At 43.5% G+C, this 21,990-nt stretch overlaps 7 protein-coding genes across 7 annotated transcripts; 5 read left to right on the plus strand and 2 right to left on the minus strand.

Moving 5' to 3' along the window:
• Positions 1-1,182: 1,182 nt before the first annotated feature.
• Bfra_003318 (uncharacterized protein) lies at positions 1,183-4,235 on the plus strand (the record flags this gene model as incomplete). The annotated part of the gene is made up of 5 exons (XM_037333728.1): positions 1,183-1,330; positions 1,382-1,757; positions 1,809-2,680; positions 2,734-3,972; positions 4,024-4,235. 5 exons carry the CDS (start codon positions 1,183-1,185, stop codon positions 4,233-4,235), a joined length of 2,847 nt encoding a protein of 948 aa, XP_037193815.1.
• Positions 4,236-5,169: 934 nt separating this feature from the next.
• Positions 5,170-6,211, minus strand: Bfra_003319 (putative mgmt family protein; the record flags this gene model as incomplete). Its single annotated transcript, XM_037333729.1, has 4 exons — positions 5,170-5,318; positions 5,437-5,510; positions 5,789-5,939; positions 6,097-6,211. 4 exons carry the CDS (start codon positions 6,209-6,211, stop codon positions 5,170-5,172), a joined length of 489 nt encoding a protein of 162 aa, XP_037193816.1.
• A 1,085-nt stretch (positions 6,212-7,296) lies between these two features.
• Bfra_003320 (putative gpi anchored protein) lies at positions 7,297-8,700 on the plus strand (the record flags this gene model as incomplete). The annotated part of the gene is made up of 1 exon (XM_037333730.1): positions 7,297-8,700. The coding sequence occupies one exon, from the start codon at positions 7,297-7,299 to the stop codon at positions 8,698-8,700; it is 1,404 nt and encodes a 467-aa protein (XP_037193817.1).
• A 1,497-nt stretch (positions 8,701-10,197) lies between these two features.
• Bfra_003321 (uncharacterized protein) lies at positions 10,198-11,405 on the plus strand (the record flags this gene model as incomplete). The annotated part of the gene is made up of 2 exons (XM_037333731.1): positions 10,198-11,189; positions 11,306-11,405. The coding sequence occupies 2 exons, from the start codon at positions 10,198-10,200 to the stop codon at positions 11,403-11,405; spliced, it is 1,092 nt and encodes a 363-aa protein (XP_037193818.1).
• A 2,531-nt stretch (positions 11,406-13,936) lies between these two features.
• Bfra_003322 (putative protein phosphatase inhibitor protein) lies at positions 13,937-14,610 on the plus strand (the record flags this gene model as incomplete). Its single annotated transcript, XM_037333732.1, has 2 exons — positions 13,937-14,201; positions 14,342-14,610. 2 exons carry the CDS (start codon positions 13,937-13,939, stop codon positions 14,608-14,610), a joined length of 534 nt encoding a protein of 177 aa, XP_037193819.1.
• A 2,060-nt stretch (positions 14,611-16,670) lies between these two features.
• Bfra_003323 (uncharacterized protein) lies at positions 16,671-18,167 on the plus strand (the record flags this gene model as incomplete). The annotated part of the gene is made up of 1 exon (XM_037333733.1): positions 16,671-18,167. The coding sequence occupies one exon, from the start codon at positions 16,671-16,673 to the stop codon at positions 18,165-18,167; it is 1,497 nt and encodes a 498-aa protein (XP_037193820.1).
• Positions 18,168-18,490: 323 nt separating this feature from the next.
• Bfra_003324 (uncharacterized protein) lies at positions 18,491-20,989 on the minus strand (the record flags this gene model as incomplete). Its single annotated transcript, XM_037333734.1, has 7 exons — positions 18,491-19,452; positions 19,530-19,577; positions 19,803-19,930; positions 19,993-20,232; positions 20,287-20,409; positions 20,463-20,564; positions 20,745-20,989. 7 exons carry the CDS (start codon positions 20,987-20,989, stop codon positions 18,491-18,493), a joined length of 1,848 nt encoding a protein of 615 aa, XP_037193821.1.
• Between the last annotated feature and the right edge of the window lie 1,001 nt (positions 20,990-21,990).

Genomic DNA, 21,990 nt, shown 5'->3' on the forward strand with positions numbered 1-21,990 from the left:
CTACATCTACAGCTACAGTTACAGTTGCATCTACATCTACATCTACATCTACATCTACATCTACATCCACACTACCTACCTACCTACCTACCTACCTACCCACCCACCTAACCACTTACCCATCTCTTGATAAAACCAAGCCAACATACCCCATTCGCTTGAGTACATCATTTAATCACCTAACTTTACCTAACCAAAACTAACTACTTACACTCCCTCCTCCACCCGAACCACCCCTTCAGAAATTCTGATTAACATTTCCCCTCTTCTGAAGGATCCAAAATAACCACCACCACCACCACCACCACAAATTCCCCCTCCCAACTCTCATAACTTTCAATGATTGTTTGATCTGTTACGATATACTGTAACCATCTTCACTCATCAAGAAAGGGAGAGCAGTGGAGGTTTTTTTTAATTTAATTTTGATTTGGTTTATTTTATTTTGTCTTCTTCTCTTCTCTTCTCATAATTCTTCTTACGATCCGAGGTGAGACAAGATGGTTCTTTAAATTCTACACATACATACACGCACACACTTAAAGTTATTATTATTATTATACACTTTTACAACAACCCCAGCCTTTCTTTTTGACACGATTGATTAAGCTTGGAGCTTTCGCAATCAACTCAAACAACCACATCACAATTTCACTTCTTTAGTTACGGCAATTGTGCATGACATTGCATGTATGCTAACCACATTCCTTTTCCATTAGAATTTTATCTTCGACTTGGGACCAGTTCCTTATTGAACCCCAGATTATTCGCGAATCCTCCAGCCTTGACACCACGCACATATTGGGCGCGATTCGAGAAGATCAAAGGAAGGGTGTGTTTTGGAGATTTCCATTTGTGTGGTATGTATCGCCCTATTTCCCCTCCATCTCTCTTCCCCAGCTATGCTTTTCTATCATTCATTCAGTCATCGATTGCATGCATGGTGGATGAAGTGCTCTGCGCATTTTATTGTGCGTTGTGTAACCAAAAGCCGAATCACACTCACCTTACCTACCTACCTACCTACCTACCTACCGACATCCAACATTCACCTTCCAATCTGATTCACATGGATTGGGTTACTAATTTATTTCCTCTCCAGATATCTCTTCGAACAGATCATACACATACCACGACAACATTCAAGAGAATTGATATACATCTAATCATCAGTTGTTGAACATGGTACAACAAGGAAAAAAGGGCAACGACCTTCCCAACGGCGGCACAAAGTATAGAGAGCAATCAGGAAACATGACGTCGCAAAGAAAAGATATGGGAGATGCTCGAGGAAACGGTAATGGAAAGGTTGATGGCAGATCGCAAAATGGTTGGTCCTCCTACATGGTGCCAATGACATCACAAATGCTAACCTTCTCAGGTAACTCGAGCTTTTTCCGTACAGACACTGCGATTTCGGGCAACCGAAACCAAGGAGAGCGTGTGTTACAAAGATGGGTTCCTGACAAGCCCGCCGATAATGATGGTGGCTTGGAATCGGGTCGAGGAGGGAGAGTGGCTCCGTGGGATCAATTCGCAGAGAATGAGCGACGATTTGGTTTGAAGACAGACTACGATGAGAATATCTACACAACCCAGATCAACACAAGTCATCCGCAATATTCGCAGAGAGTCGCCGAGGCAGATAGAAAGGCAAGAGAAATTGAACGCAGCACGGCAATGAACTCTCACGTTGCAGAAGAACGTATTGCGGACCACACCGGACCAAATGAGAATGGACTTGATGAAGAAGACAAGTGAGTTTCTTAGATTTTACCCCTCGCATATGATTGCTAACACATTGGCAGATACAGTGGCGTTCGCAGACAACAGGATTTCCCACCCCTCACCGCATCGAAGGGTGCATATCAACCACCAGGAAAGCGTGCTCCAGTTGACCGCGCACCCGCAGCTGCTCCGGTTGTTGCTCCGGTTGTTGCTCCAGCTGCTGCTCCGGTCGTTACTCCAGTTGCTGCTCCAGTTGCTGCTCCAGTTGCTGCTCCAGTTACTGCTCCAGTTACTGCTCCGGCCGATCGTACTCTTGTCGACTCAGCCATCATGTTTGCAGGAGCCAAGGCCGATAAACCCGCAGATAAACCCGCCGAGAAGGCAAAACCAGCTACAGCCGCGAAGTCAACAAAGCCAGAGGTCGCAACTCCACCTACTACTACTGATTCAAGTACCACTCCCACTCCAGAGCTCAAAAAGACTGTGGCTCCTTCTGCAAGCCGCACAATTCCTCCACCAGTCAAACATATGGGTGGGCCAAATGCTACTGCAACTGTTGAGGCTGATGTTTCCAAGGCTTTCAAGACCTTTGCTGCAACTCAAAGAAACAATGTTTCACAAATTCGCGCCAACAAGATCAAGAATGATAAGCAAATCAAATTAAATGACCTCAAAAGATTTGCCAATGATTTCAAGTTGCATACTCCAGTTCCATCAGATCTTGTCCCTATCATTGCCAAGGATCCGGCAAAGCAAAAGGCGATCCAAGAGAAAGCACAACGCAATGCTGAAGAAGCAAAGCTCAATCCTACTGATTCGGTAAAGCCAATCACACCAGGTGCAGACGGAGTTTCTGCGCAACGTTCCGCTACTACAAGCTCTACTCATACTATATCGCCACCGCCCGTTACATCTGGTCGCCAAAACGTTAATCGTGGACCTTATCCTCAAGGTACTCACAGCTTCACACAAAATTCTCGAGGTGACAGACCTGTTCAAGCACAGCAGACCATGCCCGAAGTGGCACCGCTGGACACTTGGCCCAGCGATTAAGAAACATCGAACAAAATAGACCAGCTCAAGTCCCATCCAATGTCATGCCAGCTCATGAAGCCAGACTTCCTCCTACTGGTCCTTCGAACACTGCTGATCCAAATTTCTCTCGTCGTTCAAGTGGCGTGGCAAGTGCGCAAGGTGGCCCGAGATTGAATGCTAGCGTCAGCGAATTTCGCCCCAATGCATTCGCAAAAGACTTTAGTCCCGCTGGTCCAAGCAGTGGCTCAAGTCCTCGTCCAGTACCCAATGCGCCAGAGGCTCCAGCAACACCGGTAGCACGTTCCTTGATTCGCCGTAAGCCAATGGCTAAGGGCGCTCGTCCTTCGCTCAAAGGCAAATATGATGCAATGGAGCTCATCAAGAGTCTTAAGCCAGGAGAGGGGAAGAATTGGCTAGCAAATGGTGGTTTGAAGCCAGCTTACGATACTCATTTGTTATGGAAACTCACTGCTAGTGATGCACCAACGGAGTCTTATATACAAGTCTTTGAAAAGGCACCATTCCCCACTACCACACCCGTTGTATCGGAGCCTCACCCACCACAAGCAGCTCCACAAGTGCCACACCAACATCAATTGCCATTCCATCTTCAATCTGGCGTTCACAACATCAATGCTAGACAATCCCCACGTCAACCACCTATCAACATGCATGGAGCTCAGATGGGTCATCCTGCCCCAACATTCAACGCTGATGAATTGCGTATGATGCCATCGCATTCTGCACAATCCTTTTCATCACCAAGAATGCAACAGCTTCCAATGGCAGCCTTCCATTCTCCAATGGGTGGAAATGCTCAATTGGCTTACAACCCACAGATGGTCTCTTACCCTGGTGCACCTCAGATGCCACCTTTCAGATCCCTTTCTCAAACCCATCAATTTATGCCACAACAAGGTCATATGGGTCAACCAATTATGATGGCTAACCCTGCAGGTGGATTCATTCCTCCACAAACAATGGGACCTGGTCCACAAATGATGTATCCACCCGCACAAGGTCAATTCATGCCACCAAATAATGGTCACCCTCCAGCTATGCCAAATGGCGGTTATCCAAGTCCCGGCCGAGGTGCTCCTATGATGATGAATCAAGGGTCTCAACAAGGTCACCCACAACCTATGTATGGTATGAGCCCAGTCCCTCAATACGGAACACCCGTTTTCCCTCAACCAATCCCAAATCAAAGTAAGTTTAGAAGCTCAAGAAATTTTGTAATGGATTCTAACATATCAATAGTGCCAATGCGAGGTGGTGCTTATGGAGCGCCTAACCAATATGCTACAAGCCCTCAGAATATTCAAGGGGGTCCAAGAAATCAGTACAACCCAGATTTCAATGGCAGCAAACAAAATTTCCGACACAACCAACACCCACATGGCCCACCCAACAACCAAGTCCCTACTGGCCCTCAAGCTCAAACTAATCCTGGAGCTGATGAGAGTAAATGAGCGAAAATGCTCTGACTTTGGAAAATATATTCATCACGTCGATGCTTTAGCATCATGCATTTTGACAATATGGAGGAGAACAGCATCAAGTCTATGATCTTTATTTGTCGCATCTTTATAGTGATTGCATCAGTATAGTTCATTAGACCTTATTTGGATCATTGGCATCAATAATCCCGAGATCAAAGCAATTGGATCCATCCCACCGGTTTGATCTCAAATCAATGGTGGTTCATTGGTACAAATTTATTTTTTGCTTAGCTGTGTAGTACGGAAAATTATATACTGCCTTTGAGATGTATATCTGATGATTGTATCAGAAGATTTGGCCAAATTGATGGATTCGACTGCTATTAAGTTTATTGGACAACTCACAATCCAACTGTACAGTGGGGTGGAAGGAAGGGAACCATCTGCGTGGAATGTTTTTATCTTCAATGAAATAATCATTCATTAAGCATTTGGTGAGCTGGCCAGAATAGCAGATGCGATGCAGGATTCCATCTTATGAGAGATGGCTTGATGAAAATGTATACATGGAGATATGATGGAAGGAATGAATGAATTATAAAGAATTTTTTGCTGATGGGGTAGTGGATTATACTTTTCTACTATCATCATGGTTATGTGTCTTACATAGCCTTGGATTTATATGCATAAACACCATTCCATCACCATTTTTAGTTTTTGATATGACATGATTTGATTTGAGGCGATGTGAGGCGATGTGCTGAGTTTAATAATGTTTTCGATTCGAATCATAATTTCAGTGACTCCCAGACAAAACACACCCATCCATGGCATGCACTTTTTTTATTTTGCCCTCCCTTGACTAGATTTGCTAAATAATGATATATACATAGAACGGATTAACAAATAAACAAACAACACAATTATTAGCATTCAAATCATTCTTTCAAATCATTCTTTCAAATCATTCTTCCGCACCATCACCTCCACCGCCACCTTCAGAATCCGAATCCGAATCCGAATTAATAGGTGGATCTAACCCGGCCGCTTCTTCACTAGGTAGCTGACGCGGAAACCAGCCGTAGGTGGGTAGGGAAATGAGGAGAGTGTTTACTATTTTGGGGGGGTTAGTGGATGATTGGTTGATTGATTGGTTGATTGATTGGTTGATTGGGAGAAGGGAGAAGGGAGAAGGGAGAAGGGAGAAGGGAGAAGGGGAATAAATACATACGCGAACCAATCGTTACTTCGATACCTTCACTTCGTAGTATGGCGGCTTGGTTTTGGGCGCCGGAGGGGTGGCTTCTGGTTTTGGGGAGGGGGGTTAGAGGGGGATTTTTGGGGGGGGATATTTGGATGTGTGGATGTGTGGATGTGTGTTTAAGGGGGGGTGGATGGGATGGAGGGGTTGGGAGATGAAGTTGGATGGGGGAGGTAGAGGGATGGGGTCAGGACAGGACTGGAGGTTGGAAGTTGGAGGTTTGGAAGGGGGATGATAAAGGGGGACGGGGATTGGAGGTTAGGGATGATGAAAGGGGATAAGGATGAGGAAGAGAGAGAGGGAAAGCAAGAAAAATACGTACCGTGGACTTATCCCCCCTTTTGCATTAATCACTCGTTGCCAGGGTACGTTGCCGTTGTGGAAGAGGTGGGTGGGGGTGGGGGTGGGAGAGGATGTGGAGGGGGAATTGGGAAGATGCTTAAGACAGATTCCTACTTGGCGGGGGCGGTTTGCTGGATGAGGAGAGGGGGGTTAGTTATTTGTTTGTTTGTTTGTTTGGGTGGGTGGGTGTTGGTCTGTTTGTCTGTCTGGGTTTGGGGGAAGAGGATAAGGGAGGGCGAAAGGGAGAAGAGGATGGTGGGAATGGAGAAAGAAAGGGGGAGAACTCACGTGTCCCGATTAGCCGCGCGATATGTCCGTATGTCGTCACTTTTCCATGTGGAATCTCTTGGATGGCGCTGTAGACGGAGTGGTAGAAGGAGGTTGCTTCGTCGGTGCGGGGCATGGTTTTTTTGTGTGAGATTTATGAGAGATATGGGAGGTGGAGGAGGGGGGTGAGATGAGATGAGATGGAATGGATTCAGATGGATGGATGGATGATGGTTGGATGACTATGTAAATAGATTGGTGTGGCGTTATTGTGTCTCTAGGGGTTGGGGTAACCGGGAGGGAAGATGTTCGATTTGAGTTGACTCGATATTCGCTCGATAAAATGTCTTGGTGTTGATAGGCAATTGTGAATACTAGGTGGGTATGTATGTGAATATGGATTTGAATACAATTATAGAAAATTATGTTATTTTTTGTTGATTACTAGGTGATGAAATGAGGGGTTTAGGTTATTCCTGTCATTTGTGTCATAAGTGTCAAGTATGCAGGGCGTAGCTTGGCGCAGCTCACCGGGAGGGAGCGGGGATGAGAATAGATAGACAGGTTGGTGGGTAGGTAGGTGTGGTATGTATGTTTTAGGATAAGGGTACGACCTAGTGATGATCTTTCGCTATTTGAGGGGGATGGGGTTTATGACTTATGGTTTGGGTTTGGGGTTTAGGTTTAGGTTTGGAGTTTAGAGTTTTTGCTTATGCGAGGGAAGTTTTTGTGTATATTGTGTACTTCTTTAGAGATTAGAGATGAGAGAGTCGAGAGGAGAGATTGGGAAGCTAGTGCACTGGATTGCTTTTTGTACCTAGGGTTTACATAAAGTTTCACATGTCGTGTGTTTGTGTTTGCTACTCCATCTTATCCATAAGTTCGCATCCCAGCCACCGGAGATTTTTATTCTTTTACTTGGTACCGTCCTTTTGGTGAATCAATCCCGTTTTGACTCTTGGTTCCCAGCCTCGTTTCTCGCGCGCTTTTAAGAAAGTTTTCTTTCTTTCCGATCTCTACTAATACCTTATTACTTGCATAATCCTTAAAAGAAGCTTCTTTTCCATTTGTTGCGAATTTGTATGCATCACTGCATTACCTGATCTACCCGATAGAGCTCTCAAGCTCTCGAAAGCTGATCCTAGTATTGATATCGATTAGGTAGTCTCCACTCTGCTATCAATTTTTACATCGGAGCTGGCTGGATAAGCCATTTTCGAAATGCGTCTCTCGGTGAATGTTTTAGGTCTTCCGACTTCGATTTTGATATTGTTGGCTTCGCAGACAAATTCGGTTCAGGCGATTGATATTGATAATCATCGATTATTGGCTCTATGGCCTCGCGATTGGATACGTGTTAAGGATTGGATTTATGCATCTACGAGTGGGAAAAGAGATGAAGGGTGGGAGGGGAGTGATGTAGTGGTTACGAAAAGTCCGGTTGGGATACTGAAAATGAGTGAGGATGAAGGAGAAAAATTCTACATGGAATATTGGAGATTTGGAGATGAGGATGCGCACATGAGTTTCGATGGGAGGGATAAGTTTCCGAGGGAAAGAGATTGGAAGGAGGAGGCTAGATCACTTGCGAATTCGTCGGTGCTTATCTCTTTCAGAGCGCCATTTGCATTGCATACGGAAGATCATTCAGGACTTTTGGATGATGAAGAAATTCGAGCTCGTAAAAAGGATTCGGCTGTCGCGTTGGCTATGCTGGAGAAAAGGGATTTTAAGTGTCCTACGGGAACATCGAATTGTTCATCAATCGGATATCCAAACAGTTGTTGCGCAACTGATGAAACATGTTTTCAAATCACAGATACTGGATTGGGACCTGTAGGATGTTGTCCTAGTGGAGGGAATTGCGGAGGTACCATTACGAATTGCGCTTCGCCAAATACACCTTGCGCGGCTGATGTAGGAGGGGGTTGTTGCATCCCAAATTTTGTGTGTGCTTCAATTGGATGTGTGATCAATCCATCACTTGTGGTGGTTGTCACTACAACCAATACTTTTACTGTTATTTCGTCGACTCCAACGACTACGATTCAAATCACTACGATTACTAGTACAAGATCTTCAAGCGTGTCGAGCACCGTTTCTCAAAGCTCGACTCCGATTAGTACAACTACATCTGCTTCGGGAGTCGTTCCAGTTCGTCCCACAGGTGACTCCTCAACTACTACTACAACTACCTCTTCAGCGATCACTCAAGATACGTGTCCCACGGGCTTTTATGCCTGCTCAGCACATTATCAAGGAGGATGTTGTAGAACGGGTAGAAATTGTGATACGACATCCTGTCCCGCGACATCATCAACGACAATAGTGAGTAGTGGAATCACAGTAGCGGTTCCGGTTGGATCGGCAGCAACAACTACCTCGGCAACAGGAGCGTGTGCAACGGGTTGGACGAGTTGCGCGGCGAGTTTGGGAGGTGATTGTTGTCCTAGTGGGTGGGCTTGTGGAACGCTTAGTTGTGAGAGTGTGAGTGTGCAGGCGACGGCTACGACTACGGAGGTGCTTCAGAAAGAGGTTCCGGGGATGGGAGGGAGAGTTAGGGTTAGGGGATCGGGAGGAGGAGTGCTAGGTTTGGGAATGCTGGTTGGGTGGTTAGTTCTGTGAGGGAGGGATGTGGATTCAGGGGTGGATTTATGAGTTATGAATGATGATGATGACGATGGGTTATGAGTAATGAATATATGGAGCTTTAAAATTAGTCTAAGAGAGGTTAATATTGGATTGTATACTGGAAATACAATCCAGATCTTTAGAGGTTTCCTGTCTGAGCAAGTTCTACATTGAAAATAGCTGCAGAGCAAAGTGCATTATAGTCTGTAATGCCTGATTCGATGAATATAGATGAAAATTGAATAAATTGAACAGAGAATGTTTACTTATTCATCGAATTGTCTAGATAGTCACCTGAGCATGCCCTGGCCCTCGTCAATTGGTGAGCACATTACAACGGGTAATGTGAGCTCACGTGGTTAGTGCCACGTGATCAAGAAGCTGAGCTATCGAAGTCGGCTTTGCGGTAATCGACTTGTGTATAGTCGACTTGTCGATTTGTAGAGTATGAAGGTTCATATAAGGGATCGGGATTCCACTATAATGTAGAACTTTGTTTGTAAGATCAATCATCACTTTTATGGTATGGTTGCGAGAGAAGCAAACCTATTGATATTATACTACCTTACCAACCACCTACTTGAAGTTTCATCTAAACCACCCCGAGATCAAAGCTCTTACTACTTCCACATAGCACAAAAGGCGATCTCCGTAACCGAACAATCACGTATGTGTATTTTCAAGGCGGGGACGTTCCTGCATCGTGGGGTTGTTACGTTGGAGAATCTTCGCAGGTTACGTAGGCCTCTTATGTACCCGGCATCGCTCAAATACGGTAGATCCCCACAGCCAGAGGAAAGGCTCGAGGAAGAGTATAGAGGGAAAGGAGAACATGGCGGGTTATGGTTATGTACAGGCTTTGGCATCTCAAGCCATAATGTCCGATCTATAATGTCCGAGCCATAATGTCCGATCCCGAATGCAACAATACATGCGCATTCATCTGTACTTACTGCGTGTACCTTTACTGTGTGAATTATATTGAGAAAAAGCTTAATTCCACATCCCCATGTAAAAGTGATACGAATCATGAAGGGGATTTTCCCCAAAGGGGTTAAATTAATATTGTTCATATAGGGACTTCACCTCATCATGCACTGTTGATCAATTACAACTTTTTTCACCACTCCGTACGTATGTTGAGATCTATTTCTCCCACTCAGCCAGAATACATCAACCTAGATATGTCGACGCCAAGTAAATCGAGCCCTCCTTTGACTCTTCTAATTTACAAAGCCTTGTCTGCATACGCCGATGGCTGCGTAATACCGACAGGAAGGTTTCTTGGCTGTCTATAAACAGTTTTTCCTTACCATGAGAGAACTCCAGGGCAACAACATTTTCATTATAAAAGGAAGGCGATGCATGTTCTAACTTCAGAACAGCCAGCTACAGCTTAGTCTTTCCTTCCCGCTTGCATCTTCTACTTGTCTTCACTGTTCATTCTTGTCTACTTTTTTGAATCCGTCAAATCAACCAAAGGCTCTTACAATGCTTTTCGGACTTTCTCTCTTTGCTTTGTGCACCGTAGTGCAATCGCTTCCCTCGAAGTCGCACGCAGCTAGGCAAGTCGACGACGCTACTACTCAGTCGACGGCCATTGTCGACGCTGCCAACACTCTCTTAAGCCTTCTCACCGCGGAGCAGAATGCATCATTAGTGTACCCTTACGAAGCAGTAGGGAACGCAACCCCTGTTTACTTCGGATCCGCAACTACCGGCGCCATTGCCGGTGAGCAGTTCGGTCAGTCGGTGTGGACCAACTACCCTGTCGGCATCGTGGATCGCGTTGGTTTGGCCCGTGACAACTTCACGGACACGCAAGAGGAAGCGGTTCTGAACCTCCTACGCGTCATGTTTAGTGAAGATGGTTACAACAAGGTTCAGGAGATCATGAACGCCGACCAAGTCGAGGAGGACCGTGGCGTGGACTATGAAGCTGGGTTGGGAAGTTACACGCTAGGCTTTTTCGGAGAGCCTAGTTTGACGTCTCTTTGGATGATTCAGTTCGGTGGACATCATCTTGGTATAAACATGGCCATGTACGGTAGTAAGGCCGTCATCGCTCCACTGTTGACCGGCTGCTTGCCAGCCATCAACAACGTCACGAAACGTGTGTTGGCCGCCGAGAATGACATCGCATTTTCTCTGGTCGGATCTCTTGACGCCACCCTCTTCGCACAAGCCAACATCACTCAAGATGTAAGCACCCTCACTCTTGGACCTGGTCACGATGGCGAAGAGTACATCACAGAAGGTGTCAGTGTGAGCCTTTTCACCGAAGCCCAGCAAGCATTGGTTATCGACCTCGTGTCTGAATGGGGTGGCCTTCTCAACCCAATCCACTACGCGCCCCGCTTGGCTGAGATCAAAGCTGGTCTGAACGAAACTTACTTTGCGTGGAGCGGCCCCACCACAAAGGAGGTTAACGAGAACGGCAAGTCCTACTTCCGCATCAAGGGCCCAAATCTTTGGGTGGAATAGTAAGTAACATTTTTCTCTCATCACATTCTCTGATTTCAAGCATATGAGAATATTCTCTTGGAGATTTCTCAATTTATCACTTCGTGGTCTGGTTTAGGAAGCTAACACTCTGCAGCGCACCACAGACCAATGATGAATACGGGGACTTGAGACTTCATGCACACACCATTTATCGAGATCAGTTGAAGGGTTACGGACGCACACTAGATGCATAAGCTATTGTTCACAGGACTTATCATTATGTCCATGAATAAGTGTCAATTGCCTAACTATTATTTTAAGATTCTTTTGGTGCGCACTATTAGTGGTAGTATCAATCGATAGAAGGGTGGTGTCACGGATCGGACTCAATTGCAATTCAATCGCTCACATGCGTATTCATGTATATATACAATTATATAATGTGATTCATCACTAGGTGAATTATATCACCAAATGGATTACTCAATTTATATACAAAATTTGTCTGTGTAATCATGCACTTTCTTTATTCATTAATAGAATTTTTTAATAATTGAACAAGTGAAATTTAATTATACAATTAAAAATAAAGCTTTCATAAAGCACTCTTTCTATACTAGCTATGTATAACGTGATTCATCACCAAGTGGATCATATTACCAAATGAATTACTTGAAAATACACTAAAATTATTAGAGTGAATGTGTAAGATGACGACTAGCGTATGATAGAGTACTAAAGAGTATAAGACTTTTCATTAAGTCCTTCAAATCCTTTCGAAAGTGAAGCTATATATGTATGATGTCACGGAAATCACCGTCTTGTATAACACCACGTAATTAAGCATAGCACTTCTTTGAAATACCTACTCACATAATTACAAAATACTCTTTTATTATTAACATTAGTAAGCCCGATACTGGTTATACATCGATGCTCGTAACAAAAATGAGTTATTTTTAAACATTCTTATTTTAATAAATAATTATTATTTTTGAAAAGTAAAAGAATATAAAATAATAATAAAAATTTGGTTTCTTAGAAATCCAATCTTTTATACAAATATTTCTATTCTATTTATATATACAAAAATAAAAAATAAAAATAAAAATAAAAAATAAAAATAAAAATAAAAATTGAAAATGTTATAATTTTATTACAAAAAAAATCTTTCTGATATCAACTCTTATATTAATTCGAATTTTCGAAAAAAGATTAGATTTTTGTAATATTTTTATAATTGTAAATTCTAAGGATAAATTGTATCCTACTTTTACAATTCTTCCAAGGCAAAGTATTATATTACCTATAACTCACTTAAACATTTGTTATTCGAGAGCTACTCCAGGAGGTAAAAAGTAATTATTTATAAGACGCAATCCAGTCCAGTCCAGCACGGTCTAGATTGTGAATCGATCGATATCTAGGCATGAAGCAGATGGGTAGGTAGTAGGTAGGTATCTGTGGCTGAAAAGACTAGACTTGAATATTACACAAGCGGAAGCTAGGCACCTAAACAAAGAATTGGAAGATTTTTTGGGTTGGGAATTAGATGCATTGGTTAGTGTTTATCTGGGCGTTAATAAGAAGAGATCTAAATTCTTAAAGGGGGATTTTTTTTGGCTTTCTTTTTTCGAAAAAGGGTACATTGTTGTAGAGCTAGATCACGACGCCACACATAAGTAGCTAACTCGCTCTGTCAGCAGCGCAGTCTAAATCTCAGCCTCAGCCGCAGCCTCAGCCTCGGATATTTTTGTAAGAGAGGAGGGGTTGAGGATGAATAGTTTATGTGACTGGTTGATTTACATGACATGACATGACAGAAGTCTTAAGAGGATACAGTTAAAGTTTAAATTTTGAGTTTGGGATTTAGAGATTTGCATACGTGGGGCTGAAGATTATGATTAGGATTAGGGTTCTTTTGAGTTAGGGAACTTTTTGCTTATTTCTGGGTATTTCTGGGGCATTTGAAGGGTTGCTTGATGTGTTGAGTTGATAAGAGGATAAAAGGATTAAGCAGAAGGCAACGATAGAGAGGAAAATAACGTTAGGAAAGAAAAGGAAGAAGAGTTTAAGGAAAAATCAGATTACTTCGATTGCCTACTTCGATTGCCTTCTTCGAGGACTTGAACTCGTCGCATATCTTTCGAATCCAAATTTCAAAGACAAAGACGAAGTCGAAGAAAAGAGTTGAAAGAATTATACGAAGTAGGGAGATTTGTGTCGCGGGCTTGAAGAGGACTTGTGAGAGATTTGGAAAAAGTTGGGCGAGATTACACGTCTGCGACTGCGTCTACGCGGTTCTGAGATTCTAGTATCTGCGACGAAGATTTATTGGGTGAGAGATACGACAGAAGGTGTGATTTGGTGGGATACGATACGATACGATACGCCACGATACGACACGACACGATACGATATCATAGGTTAGGAAGACGAGGACGTGAATTCAAATCAAAGATCTTGGGATAAGGAAGATTATCGGATACGCCAGACAGGATCAGATTCTTGAGAAACTGGAGAACCCTTGGACATTCGAAGAGACAAGATCGCGAGAATTTGTGAAGTGGGTTTATTACGATATTTATCGCGAGAAGTGGTAGTAAAGACGGACAAGGAACAAGAGGAAGAAGGAACAAGAAGATTTCTGCGAGCAACATACATTTGGAACACTCTCCGCACCATCGTCGGAATACATTTACCTACCTACCCTACTTTATCACGATATCCAGTCTCTCACGCATACAAATTCTCTTCCAAATAATACGTCGACCCCGCCATAACAATGGCTTCAACTTCTACCCCTCAAGTGGGCCGAACACAAACCCGAATTCAAGGACAAGCACAAACGGCTCCACAGAATCGCGGAAGTTTAACGATCACGCAATCACAATCGAATACAAGTACACCTGTTTTACGTTTGAGAGGTGCGCCAAATACAGAAAGTGAAAGTAGTGCGGATGGAGAAACAGATTTAGGAAGAGGAAGGAGAATTCAGTGGGCAGAAGATGTGGTGGATAATGAAGGGTTGGGGAGGAAGAAGAGTAAAGGTATTTTGCTTCGTTTTTCTACACTTTGGAGTCTTTGGGATTTGTGATTTGAGGATCTTGCTTAAGGGAGAAATGGAAGCGGTGGAATCCAGATGGTTGAAATCTTCACTTGGAATGGTGAACTAACGAGAATTTCATAGTTTGTTGTATATACCACGCTCCTCGACCTATCGATGAATCCTCGGATGAAAGTTCGAGTGACAGCGATGATAGTAGTAGTGATGATGATGATGGGAGTGCGAAACCTTCTGGAGGTGGAGGGAAAGGTAGTGGACATGATCATGATCACGATCATCAACATGGAGATGGATGTGGACATGGGAAAGGAAAGGGAAAGGCTAAAGAAAGGAAAAGAAGTCCGAATGCTTATGAGAGGCAACCGAATTATAAGGGGAAGGGAAAGGGATGATTGTGAATGGGTTGGGAAGGGAAGGGGGTCGAGGAAGAGAAAATGGCAGTCTATTCAGGTCATGATGTGATGTGATGTGATATCACTCGAGAATGACATTTTCTTTAATAGAATATGGGTTATTGGAGTTTTTATTTACCTACATAGTATGCATGGGGGTTTGATGTTTATATGCTTAGATGTGTAAGTGCATGAATCTTGGACTAGGGTATGGAGAGAGGAATACATAGATGATAGATCTGGAAAGAACAGAATGGATGAAGAATTGAAATGAAATGAAAAAAAAGTATACTGGTAACTGAGCCTTTTCAATACGATATGATTTGATGGATCGATGAGTGTCTAGGGATGCGAGTTTGATATCATCTAGGTGGGTAAGGAGACATTAGATATTGTGAGGATTGGGAACAAGAGAAAAGGGAAAAGGGAAGAGGGGGAGATGGGCAAATAGATATGTATGGATATACTTTCGAGAAAGCAGAGGAAGAGGTGTAAAATGATATGGTGTAAAGTGAATCTTGAAATGATCGGATTGCGAGTAGGCGAGAGGGCTTGAATGAGGGGGTTGAACAAGAGCTTGTGGGTTTGTAGATGATATGTTTAGGGGTGATGAGAGTGACGGGTGATAAGGGGAAGCGAAGGTTGGGGAAGGAGGAAGGGGAGGAGGAAGAGGAGGGTTTAGATTAGTATTTATATTTATATCTGTACTGGGCTGGATTTAATGATTACTTTGAATTATTCCTGCATGAGAAAAATAGGTGAGGTTGTGTAGCTACCTTTTTTATATGGAGATGAAATGAGGAGAATGCATAGTCTCTCTTATGTGTACCTATATACGTATGGAGCGGATATAAAAATTTATCAGATGCAGAAACAATCTCTATTTATTTGACGTGCAAAAGTGGAACCGTGTTGTAAATGGAGATGTAGATATTATTTGTTTACAAAATATGAAGACTTTCAAGGAGAAGGAGGGAGGAGGGGAGGAGAAACAAATCGAGAAGAGTTGACCTACTCATGATTTGATTCGCGCTATTTAATTTATAGGTAAATTGATTGACACATGGTTATATGATTCGTCTCTTGAATTTTGAATCCCTCTGATTATGTTACATATACGTTGTCCTGTACCATCACATATATCTTCAGTGTTTCTTCTTGCACTACAGTATCATTATCATTAGTTCATTTTATTTTCCATCTTTCACACTCGTGGTTTTGATGTTAAATATGTACGTAAAGATCTGACTGACCTCCATCAAACATCCATCCGAATTAGTGTAGGGGTTAACATAACTCGTTTTCATTATCACATGATAAAGTACCGAGTAGCCCCGGGTTCGATTCCCGGATTCGGAAAATTCCTTTTTGACTTTTTGGTTTCATTGATTTGCTGAAAGGAATGTTTTTGGAGGGTGTGAAGAAGGGAGGACTTTGGGCTGAGTGGTGTTGTTTTTGAGGTGAAAACGAGAGGGGGAAGTTTTGCTGGAGCGGGGTGTGTGGGGTGGGTGGATTTTCTTTTGTGCTTGGATGGCTTGTGGTGAGTGATCCACTGTTTGGTATGGGGATATGGATTGTGCAGATGTACTGACATTGGTTGTTTGTGTATATGCGGTTGTTGGTGAGAGAGTATATACAATTTATATAGTGGGTGGAATTGAAGATCGCGGTGACGGGGAAGATGTAGAGAAGGAGAAAGTAGTCTCGAGGCTCTTTCTGCAGAAGAAAGGAGTGTAGATTGAGCGACAGCCAATTGGATAGTTTCATTTGCACCAAATCAATCAGGTCGTTGTAAACCCCCTCGAGACCGCGATTTTCTTTTCTTTTCCTTTTTCAGAAAGTCCAAATAAGTGTTGGTCTCTCTCTCATATTTTGATTTTTCACAAGTTTAACGTCGAATTCTATGGAGATAATCTTTATTTTCTAGAAGAGTTTAGCGCCTTCTGGGGTTATCCAATATCACCTGCGTAATCAATCAATAAATCAATTGATCCAAAGCCAACAACTTCCCCTCTTCATCCTCAAATGAATTAGAAAATCCCTCAGATATTGCAATCATCATGTCCAACTTGTCATTCAAATTAAATCTCGTGCTCCTTGTCCCCGAGCTTCTCACTGCTATCATCTCTTACCTGCCAAATCCCGATCTCAAGAGTCTTCGTCTGACGTGCAAAGCTCTGGGCGAAGAAGTTCCTCTTCATTTTGACAGGGTCTTCTTGTCTGCAAATCCGCGAAACATTGAAGTTGCACGAGCGATTGCTGACAACGAAAACTTTCGCAAAGGAGTTCAAGAGATTATATGGGATGATGCTCTACTTGTCCACGAAATTGTGAGGCCTAATGAAGCAATTCATTTGCTAGCAGAATCTCCTCGGGCGGAAGATGACCCTCCCACCTGGTTTATACGAGCTTGCAAGGACAACATTGAGAATTTAAAAAATCTCAAAAGAGACAGAAAAAGGCCAAAGACACGAGAGTTTTTGCCATTTTCTGAATCATGGAGTTACTACGAGACGCTTCTAGAGCAGCAGGAAGAAGTGCTAATATCTGGGGCTGATGTTAATGCATTAACGTATGTCCTGGAGCGCTTTCAATCACTACGAAGAATTACTATTACACCCGCCGCTCATGGTAGTTTGGATCGACCCCTTTATGAAACGCCTATGATAAAATCTTTTCCAAAAGGTTTCAACTATCCAATCCCACGCGGCTGGCCATCTTCTGGACCATTTGGGCTTTATATCTTGCCTCCATGGAATGATGAGACTGCTAAGAAACAATGGCGAGGGTTTTGTGTTATCACCAACGTACTTGCAGGACGGAATGACCACCATATCTCAGAGTTGATCATGGATGTTAGAGAACTCTCAACAGGACTGAGTTGTCGTGTCTTTGATGAACCATGTGAGGAGTATGACAATCTTGTTCATCTAATTCGACAGCCAGGCTTCCGTCGCATAGATCTCGCCCTACTTGCTGATGGACAGTATTATGATGATGACTGGTCAAGTTTCCGTAGTGGTCACTTGAAAAGAATGTTCGAGGCGGCGCCCGACTTGGATCATGTTAGCCTCCGAATAACGGCTGATTACGGTCAAATTTATCCCGATTTCGAGCAAAATCGCATTCCACTTCAAACCATCTTCCCCGTTGATCGATGGCAGAAGCTTCAATATTTTGGTCTTTCAAATTTCATTGTAGATGGGCCTGATCTACTTTCCTTGCTCGGTGCGCTTCCGATAACACTTCGATTTGTTGAATTAAGTTTTCTGGAAATCGTCGGTGATCGTGGAAACTACCGCGATATTCTTCTTGATATACGCGATACTCTCGATTGGCGTGACCGAGCTGCTAACGCAAGACCTAAGCTCATAATCCATGTCCACGGATCAAGCATGCGATACACTCCTATGCGATATCAATGTGTAGATGACCAAGCGAACGGGTTTATCTACGGCGACAAAGAGAACCCATTTGGCGCCAGGTCAAACGGCAATGCACTGATACACAAGATGGGCATTGAGCGATCTAACTTCGGGTGTTGTTCCCCTGAATGAGGGCTTTGGAACATGAAACAATGACTCAGGACTATTCAACATAGCCACGCTAAGACCGATGAGAATTTGAAGTTGACATTGTCATAGCCAAATGATAAAACTACGTACAGGAAGATTACAGAGTGGTATATGCACAGCTAAAGAATTTAGTATTGCAGGTTATGAGCATATGTTGATTTAGATGACAGAAGGAAGCTGGCTCGGTCTCACAATTAAAAAGCAATTATATGAGCACCATAATATATTTCATTACATGAATCAAAAGATAAAGCTGAATAAACACGTAACATTAAAGAAACGATTTCAGGTCTGTGGCCCACCCTCTAAGAGATCCCAACGCATACATATACATTTAACTCCAAAAATTGGCACGAGCTCCCGATCGCAGGATTCCAAGAGTAAAACTCATCGAGTGTTATTCCGTACTTTCCAACGACAATCTCACACGAATCGTTCGTCTCAACCTCATAAAACTGATCGCAATCTGATACAATGCCAGTCTGCACTGGAGAAGGCGTTGAAACTGCAGTTGCACTGCCAGCGGATGTTGTCGTGACTGCTGCGGAGATTCCCACGCAGTAATACTCATTCAGATCCAAAAACTCACAGGTCGGACCAACACTCGGGTTCCAGCTGTAAAAGGTGGCGAGATCGAGGTTGGCTGCATCAAGGACACTTTGACAGGTGTTCCCTGTTACCACTTCAACAAAGGCATCGCAGTTCGAGACAGTATCTGTTGGAATAGGAGAAGGCGTTGAAATCGCAGTCATTGAAGTCGCAGTCGTACTGGAGATTGCTGTTGCTGAGGTAGTTCCGGAGACGCCTACACAATAATATTCGTTCAAGTCTAAAAATTGGCAACCTGATCCTATACTCGGGTTCCATAACAAAAAGGTGGCAAAGGTGATATTAGCTGCCGTATAAACACCTTCGCAAGTATTACCCGACACAACTTCAACGAACTTGTCGCAATTCGATACAGTGTCTGTCGGTATTGGAGATGGTGTCGAGACACTTGTACTAGTTGGAGTTGCATCTCCGTCTGGATCTGGCTCCGAAGGGGGTTGCCCGCCTGGGAATATCGACACGCAGTAATAAGTTCCGAGATCCATGCCAACACAATCGGACCCAACAGATGGATTCCAGTCATAAAACTGAGTGATATTGAGGTTGAATATCACAAGGATATCTTCACATGTGTTGTAAGATTGTGGAGCGAACCATTGCGTGCAGTTCACAGTTTCGCCGGCTGCGAGAGGCTGCGGTGTGATGACTGCGGAAGCAACTATCAAGAGTGAATATTTGGTTCAGCGAAAACATTTCCAAATGGAGGGGACACTTGATTGAGAAGGATAGACTTACCGGAAGTGCTAGAAGCATAGTTAATGCAGTAGGAACTGCTTGGTGCCACTGTACATGGGTATGTATATATATTGCTTGATACCGTTGTGGGGAGGACTGTTCCAGTCGGAATGATTAGCGAAGTTGAAGTTGAATTCGCTTCGGCTAGCGATGGATTCCAGAGTATGAATCTAATTAAAGAAAAAGGTTAGCGAGCTTGGCGAATCCAAGACTTTCCGAGAGTGGTAGCGATTCAGTTTGCTTACTCCTATTTTCTAATGTTAGTCGACTCACACTGGTCTCCCTTTTCCCCGAGAATTTGTGCAAGAGTGAGACATACTAAAGCTGTGTTACCAAACACGGTTGCAAGATTCCAACAATCTGCAGCCTCATTACCGTCGGTACTATTGAACCAAATATACCTGCAGGAAGAAAAATCAGCATATTGTGTCAACGAAAAGCTTGGGTTCTTTTCAAAGCCTACCCATAGCAATCGATCCGTGTGCCATTGGCAAGTGGAATCACGGGATCGGATGTTGTGTAGTTCCCAAAGAGGCTACCGATATATGGCATGGTCGTTGTCGGTGTTTGGCTGAAGGGAACTGTTGTTGTTGTCTGCCCGTACCCTGGATACGTTGATATGTAACCTACAGGTTCAACACAGTAGTATGATCCAGCCCAGAGATTTGTACAATTTGCCCAAACCTCGGGGTTGAGAAATAGACTGGTAATGGTTAAACTAACAAGCTTGGCGGGAGACTCGAATGCGGCAACTCACAAGTCTGAAAGCGAAATGTCAAATGTTTCGGACATATAATCGCAGTAGTCTCCGTCTCCCTGGATTTGGTACCATTGCCCGCAGTCAGTGTTGCTCCCGCCCATCGCAGCAGTGGGTAGTGCACTATGAATTTACTTTAGCAATGCGCATAACTTCTGGATCGCATGGTTTCTTACGCAGCTGCGGTGACAATGGATGTCACACCGACTGTGTTGGTAGGCATTGCATAAGTACCTAAGGGGTTGGTGACACATACGCTGGCAAGATCTTGAAGGTTCCTTCACCCATATGTTAGCTAAGCATTCATTACAGTAGTGATGATCCTATTCTAAAACTTCAAGAGTACTTCTAGGTACACAAAGACCTGCCTTCACTACCTTCCGACTCTAGATCTTATCATTGAGTTTGATCTTAAAGATTGAGAGCAAGAAAGAAAGTTCTGGCTAAGATTCACTCACGAGCATGTTGAAGTGAGGTCTGAATTCCATGATGTGAGCTGTGCCCAGGTGACATTGTTTGCCGATGCAATGGTAAAACATGTATCGCCACTTTGGATGGTATGAAGCGAGCAGTCGCCAGTAGTGGTGGCATTGGCTCGCTCAACAATATTGCTCTCAGGTTGGAGAAGTCGTGGAAGTAGGTCCAGAACTGAAGCTTGGACGGCCCCTACGCAGATCAAGAGAGAAGAGATGATGCCCTTCATCTCGATATCAATAGGTATGAATGAAAGATGGAGTGAAAAGTCGTTGGAGCTCTACCTTTTCTTTGGGCGAGGGTCAGCATATAGACCCCTCTATGAACGACCATGCTCTTCACATTTGATTAAATCACGCCTCGCTTTTGCGCAACACCTACCATTCTAATTGCTGACAAGTATATGAAGCCACAACTACGATACTGATATCACAAGCTCACTCTTGGAAATTATCATTATCATTGCAGGGGGATTATGAGAGACGTTTCACGATTTTTCCGGTCGTCAACAACTATTGAAACAAAATTATCCCAGGGTTTATTTATGCAAAAGGAAAGGGGATGTGAATCTCACCAAAGACCCCTGCAATCCTATCTTTGCGGAGATGAGTTTCACCTGAATGCGGGTAATTGATGCGACTCTGTACAAGGTTAAGATACCCCACCTTACCCTAAATTGCCAAGATCCTTAGATATGCCTTATCGATGCCGCTAGTTTGAGGTGGGGCGGAAAGCGTGAGATCCAATAACATACGTTCTGATTTATTTTTATCTATAGTTTGGATGCCTTGGGCACAATCGTTCCGGCACAGCACAAGCCGAAATTAGATCTTTTGTGATTTTGACATCAATCACATTGTGAAATTTCGAAGATTTCCTGAAGATAGTTGCCTTCTCTGCAGTAGGTCTGTGGTGACGTACGCTGTTTAGGGCTTACCTCAGCCCAGACTATCCCTGGGCCATTTCTGTAAGTCAGTTGATCCGGCAGCAATCAAAGTATCGAAATGCAATATTGCTAGTGGCAGTTAATTGGAGATAATGGAAAGATAAGTGCGGCTGGAAGTTAAAAACGCCTGGCGCTTGAGATGGGAATGCAACGTTATATCGAGATTTTGCTAGAGCTGAGCTAGAAAAATGTCCTCTCTCAATGTTCATCTCCGACGTCTGAAGATATTATCCTCCAATTGCATTCAAGGTCATCTTGCAAGCTTACTTTGCTAGTTTGATGTT

Source organism: Botrytis fragariae (assembly GCF_013461495.1).
Source record: "Botrytis fragariae strain BVB16 chromosome Unknown tig00000045, whole genome shotgun sequence".
Taxonomy (NCBI): domain Eukaryota; kingdom Fungi; phylum Ascomycota; class Leotiomycetes; order Helotiales; family Sclerotiniaceae; genus Botrytis; species Botrytis fragariae.